The sequence below is a fragment of the Macrotis lagotis genome, chromosome 1, assembly GCF_037893015.1.
Source record: "Macrotis lagotis isolate mMagLag1 chromosome 1, bilby.v1.9.chrom.fasta, whole genome shotgun sequence".
NCBI classification, from domain to species: Eukaryota; Metazoa; Chordata; class Mammalia; order Peramelemorphia; family Peramelidae; genus Macrotis; species Macrotis lagotis.
This window is the reverse complement of record NC_133658.1, coordinates 17,038,558-17,063,061: the sequence shown is the minus strand read 5'-3', so window position 1 is coordinate 17,063,061 and position 24,504 is coordinate 17,038,558. Positions and strand designations below refer to the sequence as shown.

Below are 24,504 nucleotides of genomic sequence, written 5' to 3'. Positions count from 1 at the left end.
AATCCTTTGATCCAAATGGCATTGACAAAACAAAACTGCTCCAGCAGATGATTTAGCATTTTTCTCCACAGTTACTTTTTAATTTGTTTTTTAAAAGAAAATTGACTAAAAGAACTATTCTTTGAACCCCCATCCTCCAAACCTTCGTTCATTGAAGTTGTCCCTTTTTTTCTTCCAGCTCTGCAGAGCAGATATGGACCAGTCTCTTCTGGGCTCTGCTTTATTAATGATTTTATTTATTTTGAGTTTCATAAGTTTTCCCCTAATCTTACACACACACCCCACACACACACATACACATAGAAGGCTGAGCACTGCTTTAAAGAAGCTGCCCATTTAGTCCTGTCAAATCGTTTTAAGTGCCTGCCTCTTGGTATTTGTACTTGAAAAAACGAAGCATTTAAATTGGATTAAATTAAATATTCAATTCTAATCCAGGTATCACTCAACCATTTTGCCAAATGCAGTAGTAGTTTTCTCAGAGTGAAGCTTGCTATTATACTGTCTTGGTTTTATAGAGCAATTGACCTTCAAAACATATTAAATATATAAAGTATTTCTCCATGTAAAAGATGCACCTTAATTTTGGGGCTCAGAATTTGAAAAAATAATGTATTACATAAAGTTATTGAACTCCAGTTTTTTTCATCATGAAATTCAAGGATCTTATGCTTTCAGGCATCTTTTGGGCAAGTCTGGTGCGTAGACGCATGCTTAGTCCATTCTGTTTCATGAGGTTGTCTCCTTTGAAATCAGTCCTTTTTCATCAGCCATTCTTCTGGCCTCCTGCTGAACTATCTTTGTGGACACAGAAATTCCAATGGCCCTTTGCTCTTCCATCCCTCTCTTCAATTCCCTTTCTATATCAGGCCGGTTGGCTTCCTTGACTCTTCTGGCCTTCTTCTGTTGGGAGGGGTTCTTCTTCCCAGAGCCAGGCTCAGATTGTTTTCTCAGTTGGAGGAGTACCACACTGATGTTCAGCAGCACGATTTCCATTCACTTTTGCAAATTGGATCAAATTGGACCTTGAATTCAGCAGTGGATGAAAATCTTTTCTGAGCCATTTCTGAGAAGAACATGGCAAAAGTCACCTAATATACTGGTAACAAATGCAAAACAATGAGCTCAAAAAAGCAGGAAATGGAAGTCAAAAAATCTACAACCACTGTATAAGGCACTCCCAGTTTTTAGACCCTAAATTTTTCCCAAAAAGGTGTGTCTTAGACATGGGGAAATACGGTATTCTTAGTTGAACTTGCCTTCTTGTTTTCCCCTTTGCAGACCAGGATAAAAGTCTGGCCACTGTTAAGCCTTAGGCTCAGCCCCAAGTTCCTTGGCGTTCTCTACCTTCTGTCCAACTCTTATGTTGGAGCTTCACAAGCTGGGTGGTCTAAGACTAAGTTGGACAGGGCTTAATTGTCTGAAGCTATTCCCTGTAACACATTCAGAATTCCAGTGTAGAGTTTTTAAGGCTTGGGGAAATCTTTCTGGAAATCAAAAGTGTGGTAATAATATTACTACTTTGCACTTCCATAGCGTCTTTGACCTGAGGATCTCAAAGTGCTTTACAAACACTAATGAATTAATCCTCACAGCACCTCAGTGAGGTAGGTAATTCCATGTTAAAAGAAATGATTGACAGTATCTGATACACAGATACCAAGGGTATTGATCATTTCCTTTTCAATTGGCCTTGGTTGAAGAAAAGGAAAAGAACATGTTGTGGGCAAGAATTAAGGAATGACCCCTCTTCTTTTTATGCTTGGGATTCTAGTTAGCTAAGATCTTGAACCTAAACATAACCACTGAAATGTTTTTCTTGTCCATTTTGTCATTTTTCTCTTAAAGAATCTTTTTATCAGGGTGGCTAGGTGGTGCAGTAGATAGAGCACCCACCCTGGAGTCAGGAGGACCTGAGTTCAAATGTGGTCTCAGACACTTAATAATTACCTAGCTGTGTGGCCTTGGGAAAGCCACTTAATCCCATTGCCTTGGGAAAACCTTAAAAAAAAAGAAAAGAAAAAAAGAATCTTTTATCATTGGATAACACAGGCTTATTGAGTTTAAAATTTTAAGTGAAGGTCTTGTGTTGTTTCTCTTTAAAATAGAAGTAGTTAATTATAAATTTAGTTAGAAGTCTTTCACCTCAAAATGAGGTCATTTTTCACATTCGAGAGAGGTTTTTTTAAGTAAGTTGTATTAAAATCTAGTTCAAGATGTAATGCTTCTTTTTAAAGGGAATAATTTTTTGGTTCATGATTAATTCCATTTGTATAGATAATTGTGTAGTTGGCTATGTGAGTTCTCTTTCCCATTCACAGTATTTACATCTCTTGTACTGATATTAAAAATAAGGAGTACAGTTAAGACTTTAGAATATTTAGGAGAAATCCCAAAGCCAGGAGAATATTTTGTCAAAGAAGTTGTTTCCTTTGCATCTGTTTTTCTGTGAAAAATATTCTAAAGAGATAGTCACTCATTTAATGAGAAAGAATGAAATTAACCATCTTCTGTAAAACTTCCCATTAGTGGAGAAAATGATCTAGTTCACAAAAGACTTAATAATTAATTGTCTTTTAAGTTTGGTTTTCCATGGACCCCCAGAGTCATTGTCCAGGAAGCTCAGGAACTCTGGCTTCTTAAGTTGTCTCCAAAGTGGTTCTCTGAATACTATGTTGCACTCTAGTTTATACCATGTTATACTACATCAAAGGACTGAAAATCCCTTGTATCAAAGATGGTTTTATTTGAAAATAAGTATTATAATCAGATCATTTTTCTGTTTGAGTTGTGTAGTACACTTCCTAGGATTGATGTGCCTTATAAAAGACCCAGAATGACTAAATGTCTCCAAATGATTCATTTGTCTTAAGTGTTCATAGCACTTCCTTCCTCTCAGGGCTTTTCCCTTCTCCTTTCCTCCTATTTGCAAAACAAGGATATAACTTTGTATATTGTGTTGAGATTAATGGACTAGTTATAATTTTTTAAAAATTTGATCTCTAATTCCTTTATTTTATATCTCCCTTAAAAAAATTAATCTCCCTTAGAGTGAGTATAGACTTGTAGCTTCCCATTCTTGTACAATTCCAAGATCATCCGTGAAAGCTGTTTGAAAATCTCTTCCTGCTCTAGATCCAGACTCACTGAGTAGATGAGCACTCAGACTCCTTTCTCTACTACAGTGAAGTAGACTGAGATAAACAGGGTTAAGGAACTTACTTAGAGTCATACTGTTAATTTAAGTGCCTGACATTTGAACTTGGGAAGAGGAATCTTCCTGACTTCAGGCCTAGCATATTTTCTACTGTGCCATTGATCAGATAGTTGAGGCTTTGTTTCTTCTGGAACAGGACTTGCTTCCTCACTCTGTCATTTGTTTCCTGCTGTTACCTGCAGTGTTTCAAAGTTATCCAAGCCAGCCAGAAGAGGAGGCTTTTTGTTCGGTATTACATATCTTACTGAAAGATAAAGCCTTAATTCCAGGAAGCCTCAGTTGGCCAAGATTGCATTAAATTTCATTTGGGACATTTAATGAATTTGCATTGAGGTGTGATTTCCTTCCCCACCCACAAAACTCTGGGATCAATCAGAGCAATGGAGACTTGGAAGGTACTGCAGATGTAATCTAGACCAGTCCCTTCATTTTAGAGATGAGGGGCAAGGGAGTCTATTACATATACCTGGAATCATTTTCCTAATATCATTACTTGTAATAGAAATTCAGAAGGGAAGTGAGTGAATTGTTCTTTTATTGGGAGGCAAAGAAATAACAAATATGTGTATAAATGCAAATTCCAGTAAAACTTTGTTATTCAACATTAATCAAAACTTTGATCTCTTTGTTTTTCATTATGTCATGGTTGTGTCTTTAACTTCCAGAAGTGGCACTAGTAGAGGACATGGAAATTCACCAATACATTAGATTTGATAAGAGATGAAGCAAGGGCAGCTAGGGGTGTGCCGGGTGGTACAGTGAATAGACCATGCCCTGGAGTCAGGAGGACCTGAGTTCAAATGCTGCCTCAGACACTTAATAACAGTAACAGTTGTTGCCACTTTTATAAGGCTTCATTTATCTAGCATCTTTGGGTAGGTGGTGCACTGGATAGAGCACTGACCTTGGATTCAGGAGGACTTGAGCTCAGATCTGACCTCAGACACTTGTTACTAACTAACTTTGTGATTTTGGGCAAGTCACTTTTGCATCCAGGGCCATCCCCAGTCATTCTTGTTTCCTATTTGGTCACTAGTCCCAGATGGCTTTGGAGGAGAAAGTGAGGCTGGTGACTTAGCACAGCACCCCCTCACTCAGTTCATGTGCTTGTCGTGGCATCACCTCCTAGATGTCATGGTCTTCTTCAAAAATAAAGATATTATTATTATTACTATTACTATATTGGGTAATGAAATTTAGAATATTGAATTTTCACCTATCCAATAAATCTCGTTTTATCCATTTTCCTGGTAGTATTTTATACTTTTTGCCTCTTTCATTACTTTTTTCTTAATGACTCAGTGTCACTTTGGTTGTTTTCCATTCTAAACCAGAAAACACTAGCATCTGCTTCACTAGTTCTAGTCTAGGTCTCCAAAACCCATTTCACTTTTCTCTTTTGATTCTGTTATGGTGGGACCAATTAGCCACAGTTGAGAATTATGTGTTTGATAGGAGACTGACTTTTACAGAGTTGGGCCAACTACTTAAGGACTTAATCAGAGAATTATGGACACTCTTTTACATAAGGAATTATTCAGCTTTTCACATTTTCAGTCCTGCTTCTATAAAACTCTTAAACTTTTCTGATTTTCTGAACCAAACTAGGAACTTATCCACTATTTAAAAAAAAATATTTTTTCCCCACTTCATGCAAAACTAGTTTATAACTTTCATTTTTCTGTAAGGTTTTGAGTTCCACATTTTTCTCCTTTCCCTCCCCCCTTCCCTTAACAGCAAGTGATCTAATATAGGCTATACATGTATAATGATTTAACTGTTACTTTTAACATTAGAACCAACTTTCACATTTTGGGAATATGGATTCTTCTAGAAATTATAAACCACTCATACTAGATTCTTGCCCATATATTTCAGTATTTTATTTTTTTCCATATGTGTAGTTGTCAAAAATGGTTTCCTATTTGATGTTTTCGCATTCATAGATTGCTTTATTTTTGATGTAGTCTTCCCCGATTAGTTTGTTTAATCTTGCAGATGCGTTCTGAGTTGTTTTTGTTAAGCCATAGCAGTTAGCATAGGACAGGTACAAAATAGACATGTACTAAGTGATTGATCAGTTAAACAATGCTAAATCTACTCATTGGTTCCAAAGGTACCTTAGCATTGGTTCAGGAGCTTGAATCTTCATCATAATTGTCGATTATCCTTGTATTGGCAAAGGAGTGCAGTATTCCCTATGTGAGGTAGTGCTTTAATATTTATTCAGGGCTATACCTGCATGATCTCATTTGATCCTTACAATGACCTGTTTGATGGCTGAGTAAAAGAGGATCAAAGTGAAGTGACTTGGCTATTTAAGGAGACAGGTAAGATTTGAAACCAGATTTTTCCAGATTCCTTATCTAATGTTCTCTTGACACTCTAGAAATCTGATAGTCTTTGCTCAGCCACTCTGTTTGTTTTAACATTGTGGATCAGACTCTGCCTTCTAGGTTTTTGGAGCATTCCTCCTTGTCCATATACTGTCTCCTAACAGTGTTTCCCAAGAAATGGGAATATCTAAAATTGAGCCCCATTGTCTTTCTCCTCAAACTTGAAGACACCACTCATTATTTGCCCTTCCTCACAGGTTGGTAACATTTGTTCTCCCAGAATCTGCATTTCTTCTTAGTTCTTAGATACTGCATCTTTTTAATCTCTTCTCTCTCAACCTCTTTGTTGGTTCTGAGCCTCATTTCCTCTTTGCCTAAATGATGGAATGGCTTCCTAATTGGTCTTCCTGCCTCATGTCTTTCCTCAAGTCAATCCTGTATTCATGATGCTGCCAATGCAGCTTCTTTAGCAGTTAGCATTAGGGTCCTGCTGGCCCCATTACCTCCTGCTCTAGGCCTTTTCTCTGCCTTCCAAGAAGCCTTTGCACCTTTTGCTCAGCCTGCTCTCTTCAGATTCAGCAGCTCATGAAGCCTTTCCTCGTCCTCCCAGACTGTCTCATATTCTGCTCCTTTGTATACTTTTTCCATTATTTTGTAGATACTTGACTATGGACCTTTTTTCTCTCCTCTAAGGATTAATTTCTTCTTTGTATTTGTGCTGTACCCAGCATGTCCACACTTGCTTAAAGCTTATTAATATCTTATATCCTATATTTTAAGGTAGAGAATTAAGTGGAAAGTTTGTCTTGGAGTTTTCAGTTTTTCTTGCTGTATGCTGATAGTGATCTCTAGAAGGTTTGTTCAATAAGGTGAATAGCCACACAGAGCTGTTGCTGTTTCACATCTGTGTGTCCATACTCCCTTTCACATTGGGATAGACAGAGGAAACTCCCAAGTGGAGGAAATGTTGTCTGTGAAACCATGCCTTTGTAAGAGTCTCAGAGATGTGAAGGGATTCCCTGAGGCTTAGAAAGCCTCTTGGGAACCCAAGGGCTCAGCCCTGGGCTGCTGAGTGAAATCCATAAATATACCCCCAAAGTTAATTTGATAATGAAGTTCTGTTTTTGCAAAACCACCAGGAGAAAGGTGCAGTGTCCTGTGACTAGTTCCCCCTACTGGCCACTTGGCAGCATTACTATTTAAAAATTTGACAGATCTTTTGAGGGATAGCAGATTCTTACCGAAAAGAAACAAGATTTTGGGGTTAAAAGAAAATGAAGTCATTAAATCTAAGCAATCCTTATCTCTGCCCTTTATTAAATTTTGGTTTTGTTTTATTGAATTTATATACTTAACATTCTTAGATTTTTTTTTTTTAAGGCCAAGCTCAGCTAGATTAAAGTGACCAAAAATGACAGGGCATCAAGGCAGACACTAATTCACACTCAGAGGAATTGTGACCAGAAATAAATTGTGGTGTGTCACTGAATGGCATATGTGAAGTGTGCAGATAAAACATACACTTCTTAGAAATTGATTCAGAATGAAAGATGCAAAGTCAGATGATCAATGTACACTAACTACAGAATTCAGCGTGGAAGTCATCTCAGCTCTGGTTCAAAATCACATGTTAGTCCTGGACTTGCACACAAACAAATAAGGTCCTATTCTCTTCATTCCCTATCCCCCACCCCCCTTTTAAAAAGAATCAGAGGTTTTTGTGGGGCTTTCCCCCCCCCTTGCATTCTAATTGTAGTTTTTATAAAGGATCTCTTAAGTCTTGGGAAGTCTTCTTTGTATCAAAATGAAATACAGGGGGTGGCTAGGTGGTGCAGACCTGGAGTCAGGAGTACCTGGGTTCAAATCCAGTCTCAGACATTTGATAATTACCTGGCTGTGTGGCCTTGGACAAGCAACTTAACCCCATTTGTCTTGCAGAAAACCTAAAAAAAAAAAGAAAAGAAATACAGCACTACTCAGTATAAGGAAAGCTGTCCCCCAGGGCACAAATCAGTGCCAAACTTATTAGGTGAATCCTCCCAGAGAGGTTAAATGATTTTGTCAGGGTCACATAGCTAGTGAGGGTCAGAACTTAAGTCTCCTTAACCAGTCTTTTCGATTTTATACCACATGGACTCTATAACATTTTAAAAACAAAATGAATTTTCAATTTTGTTTTTGCATTTCAGCACTCACATAATTAAACTTTTTGTTAATATCTTCTTTTTGTATATATGTGTTATTCAAAACCAAAAAGAAAAAGTTAACATGGCAAGAGTTACTATTTCAATCAATCTTTCTCTAATATTTGTCCTGCACACAAGACCTTTCACTTCTCCTACTTGATAAATAATTCACAAGCCTATTTAATAGAATTGTTGTGTGTTGTGCTCAAGATGAATTTCCTTCTATGCCATTTGTGCTTCATATGCATTCGTTGTTGGCTGTCAAAATCACCTTGTTGCTAGATGGTTGAATGATCTAACTTTTCCGTTTGCATATTTATTATTAGCTGACTGAATAACATGATGTCTGAACATTTTCATTTAAACAATATTGTATTAGTCCATTGTGGTAACTAGTGAACTATCCTTTTACGTTAACCGAGTATGGGCAAAAAATAATGTTCATCTTGTTTGAATAGGCCAGTGTTGATGATAATGCATATAGAATTAGCACCACGAATTATCTCAGTTACCAGTTACAAAGAAAGCCTATGGATAATTTGAAATCCTCAGTTTGACTGCTCCATATTTCTTCACCAGTGTTAATCACATTGAATATATTACTTCGCATTGTAAGAAGCCTTTTCAGTTTTGTAGTCTAAAGGCAGACATAAAAAGTGAACAAAGAAAAAGAGTCAACCATATACTAGATCATTGGGGAATTGATTGTAAAATTGTCAGAAAAAATGCTTCTACTGTAGATTGGTATGTTCTGGATTGATTTTCTAATTTCATTTTTGCTAACCTAAAGCAGTGACAAAAGCGATGTCTAAGGTCACATCCATTCAAGATATTTTAGAATTCCACAAAATAGCTTTCTTTTCTTTTATGCAAAATAATGTAAAAAAAATGCTAAATGGCAAAAAAAAGGCAAAATTCAAGTAAAATAGTCCATTTGAATGAAAATTTTACATAGATCTTTAAAAACAAAACATTATCGTTCTAATATTATGGTTGTGTGAGCGTGCCTTGAAACTGTATGGGCTATTTGAAACTTGTTTTAAAAGTCTTTTGTAATAGAAAAAATATATTGACTTAACCTTGTTGCAAAGATTATTCTAAAATCTCCTTAGTAGAGTCAATCAGAATTTCTTTTTTTTTTTTTTTTACATTTTAGAACAAAACCCAAACGCATAGCAGAGGAGAATACAATGTTTACAGCACCTTCCAGAGCCATGAACCTGAGTTTGACTACTTGAAAAGTTTAGAAATTGAAGAAAAGATCAACAAGATTAGGTGGTTGCCTCAGAAAAATGCTGCTCAGTTTTTATTATCTACCAATGGTAAGCAAAATCTTTCTTTCTGTCTTTCTTTCTTTCTTTCGTTTTGCAAAGCGATGGGGTTAGGTAATTTGCCCAAGATCACACAGCTAGGTAATTATTAAGTGTCTGATGCCCAATTTGAACTCAGGTTCTCCTGACTCCAGGGCCAGTGCTCTGTCCACCCTGCCACCTGACTGCCCCAAGCAAAATATTTCTTTTGACTTTGGGAGAAACAAGATGGACTCTAGATTACTTAGTCACTGTTGGGCTAGGTCCCAGAGGTTTGGAAACCGTGCTCCTCTGTGTGGTCTAGAAACTTAGGAAACCCTTGCAATTTTGATTTTTAGCACACACACTAATAACTTGGCTTTCTCTCTTGCTAAGTTGAGACAAAACCTCCAGATAATATTTCTTTAACATGCTTAATTTTTAAATGATAAAATTTCATCCATAAGACATACTTCTCCTGCCTTCAAATAGAGAATTTAAGCTCCTTAAAGCAAGTATTATCGCATTTTAATTAGTATTTTGTATGGTTATCACTTAGAATTATACCTATTACAGTATTGGCTGAAAAAAATGCTTGTTGCTAACTTGTTTGATATAGTTGGAGAATCATACATAGACAGCCCCTATTTTGATCATCCAGTTTATGAATGACTGTTTATATATATCAATGTGCTGTCTAGATGCCAGACAGAAAGGAACTCATTGTGGAGTTTGAGAGAACTGAGATCTCCCCCAATAGTCATATATGAAAATTGCCTCTATGTTTGTAAAATAAAATCTTTTCATTCAGTATATTCAGAGAAAGTTGAGAAGGAGGAATGTTTCTATGGAATCTTCTTTCAAAAAATGTAAAGACCAGCAGTTGACCATTACTGGGAGAGGATATTCCAGAGGGAGTAGGCACATTTCCTCTTTTTCAGGAGGGCATTGATAAGTCAGAGAGTGTCTGGGACAGGGCAGTCAGGATAGTAAAGGGACAAGCAAGCATGTATTCCATATGATGCTTAAGTGAAGCAACTTGGGGAAGGGGTGGGGTTAGACTACACAAGAGAAAGCTGTGTGGGACATAATTCTCTTCAAGCATTTGAAAGACTACTTTGTCTTCGTCCAAAATCTCTGAGTATGTGTAGAAGATAGAGACAGATTTAGGATTATCTTCTCTCATTTGAGGTCTTCAAGTCAATGCTCTTCTTACAATCCTCTTTTCATAAGGAACCAATAACTAAAAGTGGTTACAAGCTTTAGAATCTAAAGAAACCTCATACAGACCACACAGTAGGCCAAATCAGATAAGATTCAGTTTAGTTAAAAGAAATGTTGAGTCATGGATTGCTGTTTTTATCTAGTTATGTGTTTTCTCTAAGCACACCGAATGGAGGAAGAAATAACAGGTCATTCATGTGCTCTGAATCAGCAAAGATGCCTTAGATGCTATGGAGAACTTAAATAAGGTGCCCAGAGTCCAGGGTGAGGAAGAGGAAGAGACTTGTGAGATTCTGCTCTGTTTAGACCTTGTTCACTTGTAGGGACACTGGCCAGTTGGAACACGTCCCAGGAAAGTGTTCAGGGTGACTGAGAAGTCTTAAAATCCAGTCAGATGAAAATATGGGGGGGGATGAGGAGATAGGGAATGTGTGTCTGTGTGTGAGTGATCATGTTGAGGATCCCCAAACCTTTTTAAAGAGGGAGAAAGGGGCGGATCCAGCCTGCTGTCTGTTTTTGTGACTGAAAAGCTAAGATGGATTTTACATTTTTTTTTAATGATTGTATTTCAAGAATCCCCTTGTTGTTATTACTCTTGTATTAAATCATGCCATTGATATGGCGGTACTGTTGCTAGAGATAGGGGAGTATAGAAGAGAAGATTGCTGTCTCTTGAGTCTTGTGATAGGAACCTAGATTAGGACCTGGGAAGAACTGAAGGTCATTGACACCAGCCCCTTCATTTTAGTAGACCAAGCTGAGGTCCAGAGAGGATAAATGAGTGACTAAAGAGCACACAGTTGATAAGTGGTAGAGTCAGACATGGTATTCAAGTCTTCGGATGCTAAATTCACAAAAGTGAGTTTTGGGGATGATGAGTATGAGGATGACAGCATTCCTAATGATCAACAGATGAATAGACATCCATCCCTTATTGTGAACCAGTCACTGTGCCAAATATGTTACAATTATTGTTTCATTTGTTTCTTGCAGCAACTCTGTGAAGTAGGTGCTGTTAGACTTAAGGAAACTGAGGCAGAGGTTCTATGACTTGCCTAGGGTTGCCTGCTAATAATATCTGAGATTGAGTATGAACTTAAATTTAGGCCTTCCCTACTCCAGCCACAACAATTGATAGGAAAAAAAAGAAAATTGATTTTGAATGAGAGGTTAAGTTTTGAGGTGTATCTGCTGTTATACAAGTCAGTTAGTCCACCCCCCTCAACGAATATTGAACATTCCTAGAGGTGGGGGGGTTAGATTGTCTCTTACAATGAATCTTAGACAAATATAGGCATTGTATACATAGATTTAACATTGACTCTAAATAAATGAGCCCATTTAAATTTTACACACTAGCAAGGTTATGCTTAAGTTTCTGCAAGCTAGTATTTAAGCAGTATGTGAACTGAGAATTCCTAGAAGAGCTGGCTGGTTTTTGAAATGGCAGTGGAATTAGAGACCAAATTGCCAACCTTCACTGGATTGTGGAAAAAACTTCATTGATTACATGAAGTATGACAAGGTTGTATATTGACATCTTATTTAATTTATATTTAGAGTACATCATGTGAAATGCCAGGCATGGCACTTCATGCAAATAAGAGGGAGCAGAAATGAAAGCAGGGTTAGATTTTATATTCTTAGGCTCAGAGATCACTGAAAATGGCAACTGTTGCATTTAATTAAGATGTTTCCTCTTTGGAAGGAAGATAGACCACAAGGAAAACTGAGCATTACAGAATTGAATTGTGGTGCTTGAGAAGACTTTTGAAGAGTCCCTCGGATAGGAAGGATATTAAATCTGTCAATACTTAGAGAAATTAATTCATTTGGAAGGTCAAATGCTGAAGCTGAATCTTAAATACTTTGGCAGCACAACGAAAAGAGACAATACTAATTGGAAGAGACCCTGATGTTGGAAAAGATTGAAGGCAAAAGGAAAAGGGGATGGGAGAGGATGAGATGGATAGAGAATATCCTGAACCGTTACTCTGAACTAGGATAGAATCCAACAAGTAATGGAGGATAGAAGGACCTGGCATGCTATGAACATGGAGTCACAAAGAGTAGAACGACTGAAAGTTGTTGCTATTGACCAGGGAATGACACCTGGCAGGAGATGAACTGTGAGTTTTAATTTATTTGGAGTAGGTGAACAAAAGCAGCATATATTGAAGCTGAGGGGTCAAACACAAAGATTCAAATGTAATTGGAAAGTGTTTAAGAAAATATACAGCTGAACACTGATAATTTTATATGTGGTTTTCTAAGTAATTGTGTGTTCTACAGGAATTCTTATATGATCTTCATTTCTGTTTGTGTTCAAGATAAGTTAGATGCATCTCTTCTTCCCTGGTGATTCTTATTCCCCCTCTTTCACTGTTTGGATGGCAGAATGTGGCTCCTCAGACCTAATCACATTCTTTTTCTCTATTTATTTAGAATTGGAAAAAAGGTGGTCAGAAAAATGAGTTCTCCAAAATATAATTCTTCACCTTTTTTTGTTTGTTTTGTTTAGTTTTTGTGCAAATAGATGCTAGCGATTTGATTCTATGCACTAATCATGGAACCAGGAGGCTGAGCTACCTGGTACTGTGATTAGCAGGCTTTTTGCAGAAAACCAATCCCTTTTGAACCTAGACTCTGGTTATCTTTACCCTTCATAATATGGGTAAAACTATGCTGTTTGGAAAGATCAGGATAATTGAATTTTAGTAAGATTAAGTGAAAGACAGCAATGAAGGATTACTAAAGCTATATTGAGCTGGACCAGGACATTGTTTTTGTTAATTAGTATCCAGAAACATTTTCCTTACTAAAATTAGTTATCTTATAAATGTCATGAATTTTATTTTTAAAAATATCTTATTTTTTTCCATTGTAAAACTATTTCAGTCTTTTTTTTAAATGTTGGGATTCCATACTTTCTCTCTGTCTCTCTGTCTCTCTCTCTCTCTCTCTCTCTCTCTCTCTCTCTCTCTCTCTCTTCCTTTTCTCCCCCTTTTGAGAAGACAAGTAGTTTTATATAGATTTTACATATGTAGTCATGCAAAACATTTCCATATTAGTCATGTTGTGCAAGAAAAGAGGGGAAAAGCCATTTAAAAATAGTATGCTTTGATCTGCATTCAGAATCCATCAGTTCTGTCTCTGGAGGTGGATTGCATTTTTCCTCATAAGTAGGAATTTTGTAAAATTTAAAAGGACTGCAAAAAAGCCTTCTCTAGAATATTGGGTTTGTCCACTGAAACATTTATAGAAAGAAGGAATATTGAAGTATTATGAAACTTAAAGTTCTGTAATTCCCTTGACCCAGCACTCTTTAGTCCTCCTATTACCAATTGTATTGCATTAAAACAAATAAAGGATAGGAGTGAAGTGACTGACATAACAGTTGTGTTGTCATCCCTAGGATAGTTAAGAGTTCTGCCTAAGAAAGGGAAGATTTTATAAAGAGGTCAGGGACATGTCTAGCTATTGCCTCTTAGTTTTGATGGGGTGAAATGTGTGTGTGTACTCTCTCTCCTCTCTCTCTCTCTCTCTCTCTCTCTCTCTCTCTCTCTCTCTCTCTCTCTCATGTTTTCAGGTGAAATGTATTTCAAAGTTCCATGTGGCTTTTGAAGTGAATTGGGAGAGTGCTGATGGATAGGATACCTAATACTGTTTATAGGCATTTATTTTAAAATGTCTGCAGTGCTTGGTTAGTCATAAAATTAGTTTTATAAAAAATTTTTTTTTTTGTTTTCTTCTCAGATAAAACAATAAAATTATGGAAAATATCTGAAAGGGACAAAAGACCAGAGGGATATAACTTAAAGGAAGAAGATGGTCGGTATAGGGATCCTACAACCGTTACTACACTACGGGCAAGTATATTTTAGATGTATTTATTATAGATCTTAACCATTGGATGGATATTATTTCTCAAGATGTGAGTGTTCCACACCTCAAAAATTGGAGTGGGAATATTCCAGCTCTCTAATAATTAGAGAAAAAGCAAATAACAGCAGTCATTCCAATGTGCCTATTGTTTGAACCAGTTATCACACTGCTTTGCTTATATACCGCCACCACCACCCCCAACAAGATAAAGAAGAAAAGTGCCTTTATGTTCAAAAATTTTTGTACCAGCCCGTTTTATTGTGTCCATTTTTTTTATTTTATTGTGTTCCATTTTATTGGAAATGAAGGGGTGTCTATCCATTGGGGAAATGACAATTGTTTTTCTATGATTATTATTGATCTCTGTTTCCAGGCTTTCTGTCAACATTTCTCAGGACACAGTAATAATCTTTTACATTCATATACAATAATGTGTTCAGTCATTTCCCCAGTGGATGGAAGTACACCCCCTTCATTTTACAGACAAGGTATATTGAGGCAAACAGGATTAAATGGCTTGCTCTCAGGGTCATTGAGTCTTCCAGACTCTTGGCCTGGTGCTCTGTTCACTACATTATTCAGCTGCCCTGTCTCATCTTTGAGTGATCATCTTTTCTATTTGTATTTGTTATCAAAGCATTCAAATAATTATTGCTTTGTAATAGAATCAAGGGGTCAAGGATGTGATTCTTCCCCCTTATTTCCTTTTAAAGATTGTTTCCCTTGACTTGATAAATGTTTTCTTACTCCATATGAATTTAATTATTAATTTTTTCTTAATTTAATGGAGTAGTCCCTTGTTAAGTATTAATATAGGATGAAAACTACAAGTTAATTTGGATGGTTGTCTCAAGTGAAAGATTGGGGGATGATGAAATCCCTCAGTTTTCTGTGAGCACCAGTGACTTTATGGAACTCTTATGTGTCTGTTTCTCCATTTAACTTATTAGGTATAGTAAAAGTCTCTACAGTGTCACTAATGTGGATAAAGTTGATTATCAAAGTTTCTTATCCTTGTTGAATCCTCTTCTATTGCTTTTAAATATAAACTTCAAGTGCTTAGAAAACAATATAAAATAACTTTGGTTTTCATTTGTCTTCATTACAAGACAAGTATGATTGAAAGAATACCGTGAAGTTATGAAATGGTTTTTATTGTGTATTTTTTTATTTATCTAATTGATAGGTGCCAGTATTTCGGCCCATGGATCTGATGGTTGAAGCGAGTCCAAGGAGAATATTTGCCAATGCTCATACATATCACATCAATTCTATCTCTATCAATAGTGATTATGAAACATATTTATCTGCAGATGATTTGCGGATTAATCTTTGGCACCTTGAAATTACAGACAGAAGTTTTAGTATCCATTTCAGTTTGGGTTCAAATGGGATTATTATGTAGTAATAGAAGTTTTTTGTTTGGGGGGGGGGTTGGTTTAGGTTTTTGCAAGGCAAATGGGGTTACATGGCTTGCCCAAGGCCACACAGCTAGGTAATTACTAAATGTCTGAGGCCTAATTTGAACTTAGGACCTCCTGACTCCAGGGACGCTGCTCTATCCACTGCACCACCTAGCCGCCCCAATAGAAGATTAAGTGTTACTATACTCACTATTTTCTAACTTAACTGCTGCTTATTACAAGTCTACAAAAGTATCTGACTTATACATAGAAAATGGGGTTTTGATTGGTCTCTCATTTTAGGGGAATTGCCTTAAGGGGGTCCCTATCCCATTTTGGCTTTTTTTTTTGTACTACCTATTAAGAATTGAAAGTTATGTTGGTAAGAAAACAGAAACAGTCTGTGTTTTAAAATATAATTTAGAAATAAAGTAGCTAAGAATAGTGCTTAAATGAAACATGAAGGCTACATATTGCTACGTTGAAATTCTTTAATAAGCTGCTAACCAGATATTGTAGATATCAAGCCAGCCAACATGGAAGAGCTGACTGAGGTGATCACGGCAGCAGAGTTCCATCCCAACAGCTGTAACACGTTTGTGTACAGCAGCAGTAAAGGGACGATTCGACTGTGTGATATGAGAGCCTCTGCACTCTGTGACCGGCATTCAAAATGTGAGTTCAGTGAGCTGAAAGATAGCATGGGGGGCTGTGGTGGGGCTCATTGATCAGTGCCCAGCATGTTGGTCACCCAGTTATGTTGGTCTTGATCCACTGGGTCATAGTCATGGTGCATTGTTCTTCACTTGGCATCACTTCATGCTTAGTTTCCTTGGCTTCTTATCTGAATCTTGGTTCCCACTGACACATGGTGTGCATTTACTCTGGCTTGTTGATTTGACTTGAATTCTTCCTCCTTGTCATGTCTTCAGCCATTCCTTAATGGTTTCTCTTGTTGCTAACTTTTTGTTGTCATTAATACTCTGTGAAATTTTGGTTTTTATTGCTGTCAACCTCCTTGGACTGTGGTTTCAATAGTGGGTGGGATCTCTAGGTAAAAAATGTAAAGCAGTGAGTAACTTTTATTGAATAATTTAAAAATGACTTTCTCAAATTTTCAGTCAAATCCCAGTGTCATCACTAGCACATTTGTGTGCCACCTTGTGCCAAAATCTTTTCAATATGATGACCCATTGTGCAGAACCTTTTTTAGTTTGATAAGTGTGAAATTATTTTAATGTTTTGTTCTGATGACATCTAATCTTGAACAGTTTTCCAGGGATTATTGATAATTCATATTTCATCATCTGAAAATGTATAGAACATGACACTTTTTGTATTGTAGCATTCTGTTGCCACATGAAATTTCCTTCCATCCCTATAGTGGTATCATTTCCTTTGATAGGAAAAGCATCAAGATGAAAGAGACCTTTGCGGCTGCTGAACTTAGAGGGAGATCCTTTGTTAAGTTAGCCTGCCATTGGGGCTTTGGGCTTTAGGAGCAGCTCGGGTCCCTTAGCCTGGACACTCAGCTCTCTGAGCCTGGGTCTTTTTTTTGAATGTGAGCTGGTTGGACAACGTGATTTCTAAAGGACCCATAACAATCTGTCTTTATGTTTCTGTTTAAGCTTAGAATGGGAGATCTTTTATTTGTCAAGGCATATGCACATTTGACTAATCTGAAAAAGTTGACTAAACCACTTTTTATAACTATATCACTTGGATGTAACAGTATTAAGTTTATTATAAAATGACACTAAGTTTATTCACTTGGTGCTAAGATGGCAGAGCCAGCATATTCATGAACCTCAGGAGTCATTTGGAGAACTGGAAGGGACTCCAAAGGCCATCTGACTCCTTCCAGATTTACATAAGACTCTGCCCTCAGTTTTCAAATCAACCAAGGTAGAAAACTTAAGTCTTTGGGAGGACAAGGCTTCATGAAGATGGACAAGTTTAAGTCTTTACACTTAAAACACACTCTTCTTTTTTTTGTATACAATTTTATGAGCAATTGTTACAATATTTTCTCCATCTGAACTTTCTGTACCTTGCCCTTTTCTGTTTGTTTTGTTTTTTAAGTGTTTGAGGAACCCGAAGATCCCAGTAACAGGTCCTTTTTCTCTGAAATCATTTCCTCCATTTCTGATGTAAAATTCAGCCATAGTGGTCGATATATGATGACTAGAGATTACCTGTCAGTAAAAATCTGGGATTTAAACATGGAAAACAGACCTGTGGAAACCTACCAGGTATTTATTGTTTTTTTAAAAACATTGGTGTGTGTGTGTGTAGAGTAAGGTTAGACTGACTATTTTCAGAGATTGTGGTAATTAGGGCACTGCGTCCTTAATTAATCTGTGGCTGGGTTGTCATTGAATTTTCATGTACTTCCCTGGAAACCTACTGCCTTTGGGACTCGACGTCTTAGTATAGTCATCCGCTTAGTCAGGAAGTTAAGTATCAGCCATCCCTTTCAGCTGAGATAAGTCATGTTAGTTGAGAGGTGGAGGATAATTTGGAGAGGCAGAGGGTAGTGACTGAAAATACTCAGGATTCAAGCCAATAGCTCTTTAAGTTCCTATTCTGTCCTAGGCTCTGGGGATACAGTTAATAAGGTAGACAGTCCCTATTTTCAGGTTATTTTAACACCTAAAAGGAGGCAGAGAGCTGGGGGAGCAGAACAGACCAGAGGTCCCCAGCACTGGGCAGCAGATGCGCCCTGAAGTATGCAGAGTGGCTATTCTTTTCCTTCTCTAAAGGAGGAGTTTGACTGTTCACTCTCCCTCCAGACAGAGGGGAAATGATGCTGAATGAAATGGGTCAGGCCTGGAAACAGGAGTGGGTCCCCATCCCTGTTCATACAATGAACAATGATGCAGTTGGAGTCTGACAGACCCTCTGGCTTTTAGCTCCAAAGGAATGGACTGCTGGCCATGGCAGATTTTTTTTTTTTTAAATGGTGCCCACCCCTGCTTTGGTTTGTCATTGGTTCTCCTCTTTTTTCCTTAGCCACTGTCATTTTATGTAGAAGCCCTCCCTAACTTGAATGATTGTCAGAGTTCACCCTATGAGCCATGGCAGAATCAGAAACAGGACCATGCTCTTGGGTTGTGTGGCTGGCTACAAGTGTGTAAAATTTCATGCACCTAGAAAAAGTCTGAATTATTTATTTTGATATAAAATAAACTAATGAAATTACCTTTTTTGACCTATGCAATTCAGGCACCCAAATGAGTCTTATCTGATTAATCAGTTTGCCTATTGATGGTATTACATACTCCCTTAATCATTTCAGCCCTTGAGTAATTGGAGTTTAGGAATTCCAGTATCCTAGGAATTTCAGAAGTGCCCATTCTATTCTTCCACAGTCACTTTTTCAAATTTGTGTTCTAGTAAAACAGGCATATCATTTTTTTCCCCTAAATCCAAATAATGGAGAGCTGAGAGAGGTTTTAGAGTACTAGTAATTTACTGGGGAAATGGTTCTTTAATGTTTACTTATTTTAGAATATGAAATTTATTTTTTCAATTAGCTCAGAGTTTAACTTTATGTTCTAATGAATCATGTTTTTAAATGTATAAGATAAATAAAGGAAATCAATTGAATGAAAATGTACTTATCACCATATTCAGAAAACTAAATTCCCAGATCCCATCCCCTACCCCCTTTCTCAGTGTGCAGAAGGAACTTTGAAAGTCCCAGGGGCTGATAGTATTGCTGTCATTACTATAACCTTCTTTAGTCTGGGGAATATCAAAGCTGAATCCAATAGTGTCTATTTTCTCCAGGGGAAAGAGACATTATTTGAGGGGGGAGCCTGTAGTTCATAAGTTTAATGCTGGAATATTGTGTCAGAAAAGTTTCTGAATCTTCCTGTTTTTAGGGATAAACCTGAATGAATGACTTTCTCAACTTCTACAAGAAAGCTTTAAATATTGATTTATATAACTGGTTTGTTCTTCCTCTCATTTTGTTTCAGGTGCATGAATACCTCAGAAGTAAACTTTGCTCGCTGTATGAGAATGACTGCATTTTTGACAAATTTGAGTGTTGTTGGAATGGATCAGACAGGTAATTTGGCTTTAATTTGAATGGTTCATAAAACTTTGACCATTACTTGGGGCAGGGTAAGGGGACAATCCAAGTCTGAGAAGAGGTGTTCACTCTATGTACACTGTCCATGTACATATATGTTAAATGTATAGCATTCATAATATTAGGAAGGACTCATTTGCTTGGATTTAAGGGTTGTTAAATGAAATCTGAAATGTTATGTCATAGATGACTAACTAGTGCTAGGTTAGATGGCCATTACCACATATCTTCCCTTATCACTCTAGGATCTCAAGTATTGAATATATGTCCTTCAACTCAAATAGTACAATAACATGTTTTTTGTTTCTAAAACATCCTTAGAAAAATGTGGAGCTCAAGAAGATAAATATAGGAAACTACTTTTGCATGTAATTGAAAAAAAATTAAACCAACCCTCACTTCCATGTCAGATTATCCAATATATAGATTAAATTGTGGCTACTTTCAATTAAACTAAATTTGTGCCTTTGTTTCAATAATTATCCATTTCTTTTAACTCATTTTACTAGAGAAAGAAGAGCTTAGTTTGAGACCCTTCAAGTTTCTAGATTAAATTTGTAATAGAAGCTGTCATGTGGTACTTGACAGGTTGTAAAGCACCTAACATGAATTAGAAACAGTGCTGGCTAAACTGTGTGAGGGCGGCGTGGCCGGGAGATGGGGTCAGTGTCATGGTCCACTGAGAGCATATTGCACTGGGACCACCTGAAATGAAACCCTGTTTTCCAACTTTTTGTCTCTTTTCCTAGTAGGCTTAAGTAGGATGACACCTCATTGCCTTGGTCCAAGGAGGACCTTGTTGCTAGCTGCAAGAGGACTCGAGTCTTCTGCACTGTTGCTCTAGGAGGCTGTTTTTGACTGAGGAAGTTTCAGAAATACTTAGGACTGAATTTCTCTCCAATTAAAAATATTTAAACAAGTTTTATAAAATAGTAGGTTTTTGGTGCTCCCTGCCCTCGACCTTGTGTCTGATACTTAGGTTACTGTAGAATGACAAAGCATCTACATGTGCTCTCTGGGTCCCCACAGCAGCCCCGGATGCTAAAAATACTTTCTGGGCAGGGGACTGCATGGCCAGTTGGTAGTCTCCTGATCCAGGCCACAGCAGTGGGCATTGTAGCCCAACTTGCCACACTTCTCTGCTTCTTCAGTCTTCATGAACTGTTCTTCCCTGTGATGGCTACTCTTATTTGTTTTATCATCAAAGAGTTTTCCATTTTTGCTGTTTCATCTTTCAAAAGGAAGGAGTCACTCGAGCATTTTAATTGAATTATTCTTTGTTCCTGTTTCTGGGACTTCTTTTTTTCCTTCCCTAGTTGAGGTTTTGATTCTGAATGGGGAAAAGTAATCCCCCCACCTACTTTACAATGAACTTACCAGTTTTTAATTAAGAGAGCTTCCAGTTAAATATGGAAAATAGTGTCTCAAATCTGTCCTCTTCTTTCCTCTGATGTCACCGCTTCCCTTTTAACAGATTTGAGTGGCTTCTTACTTTTCTTCACCTTAAACATTCTATCTTGTTTATCAGTATATCTGATCTAAGAGATCATCAGCTGCCTCATGAGTCCACACCACTTCCTGTAGGACTCATCCCCCCACCCCTCTAACTTGGACTCTGTCCCTGGACCCCAAACTCCAAACCAAGGTTCTCTGCCATTTTTTCATTTGTCAGTAGACTCAGTAACACCTTGTGTGTATGTGTACCTGCACATGTACATGTGATTTCAAAGACTCTCTTAACTAAATTCTGGTCTAGAAGGAAACTAATTTGGATCTCTACCCCATCCCCTTCCACCCACCTCTCAATTTTCTGCTAGAAAAATCATTTTAAATGTTGAGAAATTGACTTTGTTTTTCTTTTGGTTTTCCAGTGTTGTCATGACGGGATCTTACAATAATTTCTTCAGAATGTTTGATAGAAATACAAAGCGAGATATCACCCTAGAAGCATCCCGGGAAAACAATAAGCCACGCACTGTTTTGAAGCCACGCAAAGTCTGTGCAAGTGGCAAACGAAAGAAAGATGAAATAAGTGTCGACAGCCTAGACTTCAACAAGAAAATCCTTCACACAGCTTGGCACCCCAAGGAAAATATCATTGCTGTAGCTACTACAAACAACCTGTATATATTTCAAGACAAAGTGAATTAGGGTTGGCATTCCTAGCAGGAGTCCACTTCTTGCATAGTTGAGATAGTTGAATCTAGCATTTGTACCTGTAAAAGAGAGAGAAAGAGAGGTCCATTGTGGCACCCCTTTCCAGTGTTTAAAAATGTGCCATGTGACAACACATTTTTATAGCTACATGGAGAAAGCTCTGTTGATGATTCACTGTGGTGTTCTCCATGTCTGCTAGCCATTTAGGTAAGGGTAGGGCACTTTTAATTTAAATGACTACTTGCACCATCTTGCCTAATGGACTAGATTGGACTGTATCAACATTGGTTTACTCCACTTTTTATGCCTTCCATTGTGATGACGTCAAAACACAGTGAAAGCCTTCAGTCATGCTATGGGATTTAATTGTGTAACCTCATTACTGTATCATTTGTGGCCCTTTTTTATTAAATACAGCTCATTCTTACTGTGGCTTGTAGCATTCCTCCTCCTCTGGCCTCCTGGACTCCTCCCCATCAACTCTCTTACCCACTTCCCCTCCACCCAGCCCTGGTGGTGGTGTATTCAAAAAGAAAGAAAAAGAAATAAAGCACATGAAATGGGTCAGTTTGGGGTCAATGGTAAAGGGGGTTTATGTTGCGAACAAATGTTTTAATGACAGTTGGACTGTAATCACTCCTTGCCGTGTCTGGCACCAAAAACAAAATAAGAGAGAGAGAAAAAAAAACTACTGAATAAAAGTGACAAAGAATGGAGAATCTGGTTTTTTTTCTTTGTAATCTACCTCTATACCAATATTTTTATGTTTTACAGTAGATGCATTGAGATAAAGTGATCATTTTCATGAGTGTTTTTCCCTCTTGTGGCAATTACTTTAACCAGTGTTGTTTACATATGGAAGGAGGAGTTACCAGTCTTGTAGAAAAATGCTTTGAAGAAACTGATCCATCCTCATTTCACAAACCTCAAAATGCTAGTAGATATTGCCATAGATAGAAAAAGATAATGGGCACAAATATAGCCCTTTATTCTCAAAATCCTATTATTGTATCTGGGAATCAGACTTATGGAACTTCATTCCATTTTAAGGGACTTTTTACATTGCCTAATCCCATCCCAATTTTATTTAATGCCTTGCTAACAAAGAGAAAGTCGCTGACAGTGTTCACTTTAAAACTGTTGTTAAATTTTCCTTGTTGTTCAACCATATAATGTAGTATGAAATATCAAGTGATTTTTCTATAGATAAGAAAATTTAGATTGCATCGAATATACCTGGTATTTTCTCTTGTATTTTATTGCTATCAGTAATGAATGAAGATGTAGTTTACCATGAATGTTTCTCAAGTTTTCTTTTGGCTTCCCAAAGCTATTGCAATTAGAGACAAACTTTTAAGAGATAAAAATGATCAGAAAATGCTTCACGAAGTCACAGAACCCATGAAATAACTATTGGTGGTTGTCAGTAAATGACAGATTTTCATAAGCAAATAATTTATCCAAAGATGAACAGTACCGCCTTTTGCTTTTTTGTTATTAGTGTGTAGAACATTACATCTCCGACCTGCCAGAAGCTTTAATTAAGAAAAATGGACTTTATATTTTAACTACATAATGGGGGGGGCAATTTAATTGCTTAGAAAACTTGGTATATTTTGGTTGGGAGAAATATAACTCTTGACCTTGACTTGTAGAAAGAATTGTAAGTGCTTCTATATGTATCCATAACTCATCAGTTTATTTTTTTAATCTTTGAATTATGAAGATTTGATTATAAACAGTTGCCTATTTAACATTCCACCTTAATTTAATTCCCCCTTCACTTTTATTAAAATATAATGTCTTGTAAGTTTTACATGCTTGATTGTGAGCACGCACAAGTAATTTTATGTAACATTTAATGCTCCTGTATCTTTGAACTTAAGAATTCTGCATTTGTATTTTTAAAAACAATTTCTTTCTAATCATTAGAATCTTAAGATGGTGGGGGCACTTTTGACTAATGTAATTGAATATCTTAGGTACATTAGTAACTCCAACAGATTATTTACTCCTCAGACTTGAATTGGAAGCTGGGGTCTGCCCCTCATGTTACAGGCATTAATCAGGGACATTTTAAGCTCAGCTGAATGGGCAGCTTTCCAGATTTTTATGCAAGGCTGATGGTTTCCTTAATCTCGGGTGCATGTCTTAAGACAAACCCACTCAATAGCTCTTTGGAATTTTCTTTTGATTGGTCACTAGCTGTGGTGATATTCTGTCATGACCCTATGGGTTAAAGATTCTCGGATTCACTGAACCACATCTAATCATATTCCTCCGTCAGGGACTGCTATTGACTAATCATTGTAACAGTATTCTCACAAACTCATTTTTTATTTCATTGGTGTGACAAATTATAAGCCCAGCCTCTCATTTTATATGGTCATGATTAATATTTTTATTAATAAAAGTGATACATAGAATAAACAGTCTTGTCAAGTTGCTTTGTATCTCCCATTCTCTAACCACTAATTGATTCTACTACCTTCTATCCCCACTTTAAAAACTATTTGGGAGTTGGGGTGGGGAAACTTGACTTGCATTCCTTCTGATAATCCTTGACTTGGCAGGAAGAATGGATATTTTCCATATTTACACAAATAGATCTATATAACTGTGATACCTATACATACATATAATTTGCTGAGTTTTGAACAGAACCAGCCAGTTGATAACTTCCTACACTGATTCTCCAATAAGCTCCT

The 24,504-nt window shown here is 37.1% G+C and overlaps 1 protein-coding gene across 3 annotated transcripts in view; it reads left to right on the top strand.

Moving 5' to 3' along the window:
* The window catches only part of PPP2R2A (protein phosphatase 2 regulatory subunit Balpha), an 89,980-nt gene extending 67,465 nt beyond the window's left edge, over nt 1–22,515 (top strand). For all 3 annotated transcript variants that reach the window (XM_074195231.1, XM_074195235.1, XM_074195238.1), the window contains 7 exons: nt 8,896–9,061; nt 14,009–14,121; nt 15,324–15,501; nt 16,051–16,215; nt 17,623–17,792; nt 19,524–19,615; nt 21,511–22,515. In XM_074195231.1, coding sequence (XP_074051332.1) covers nt 8,896–9,061; nt 14,009–14,121; nt 15,324–15,501; nt 16,051–16,215; nt 17,623–17,792; nt 19,524–19,615; nt 21,511–21,790 — 1,164 coding nt within the window. In that variant the 3' untranslated portion in view covers nt 21,791–22,515. The remainder of the gene's footprint in view (nt 1–8,895; nt 9,062–14,008; nt 14,122–15,323; nt 15,502–16,050; nt 16,216–17,622; nt 17,793–19,523; nt 19,616–21,510) is intronic.
* Nucleotides 22,516–24,504: the final 1,989 nt, after the last annotated feature.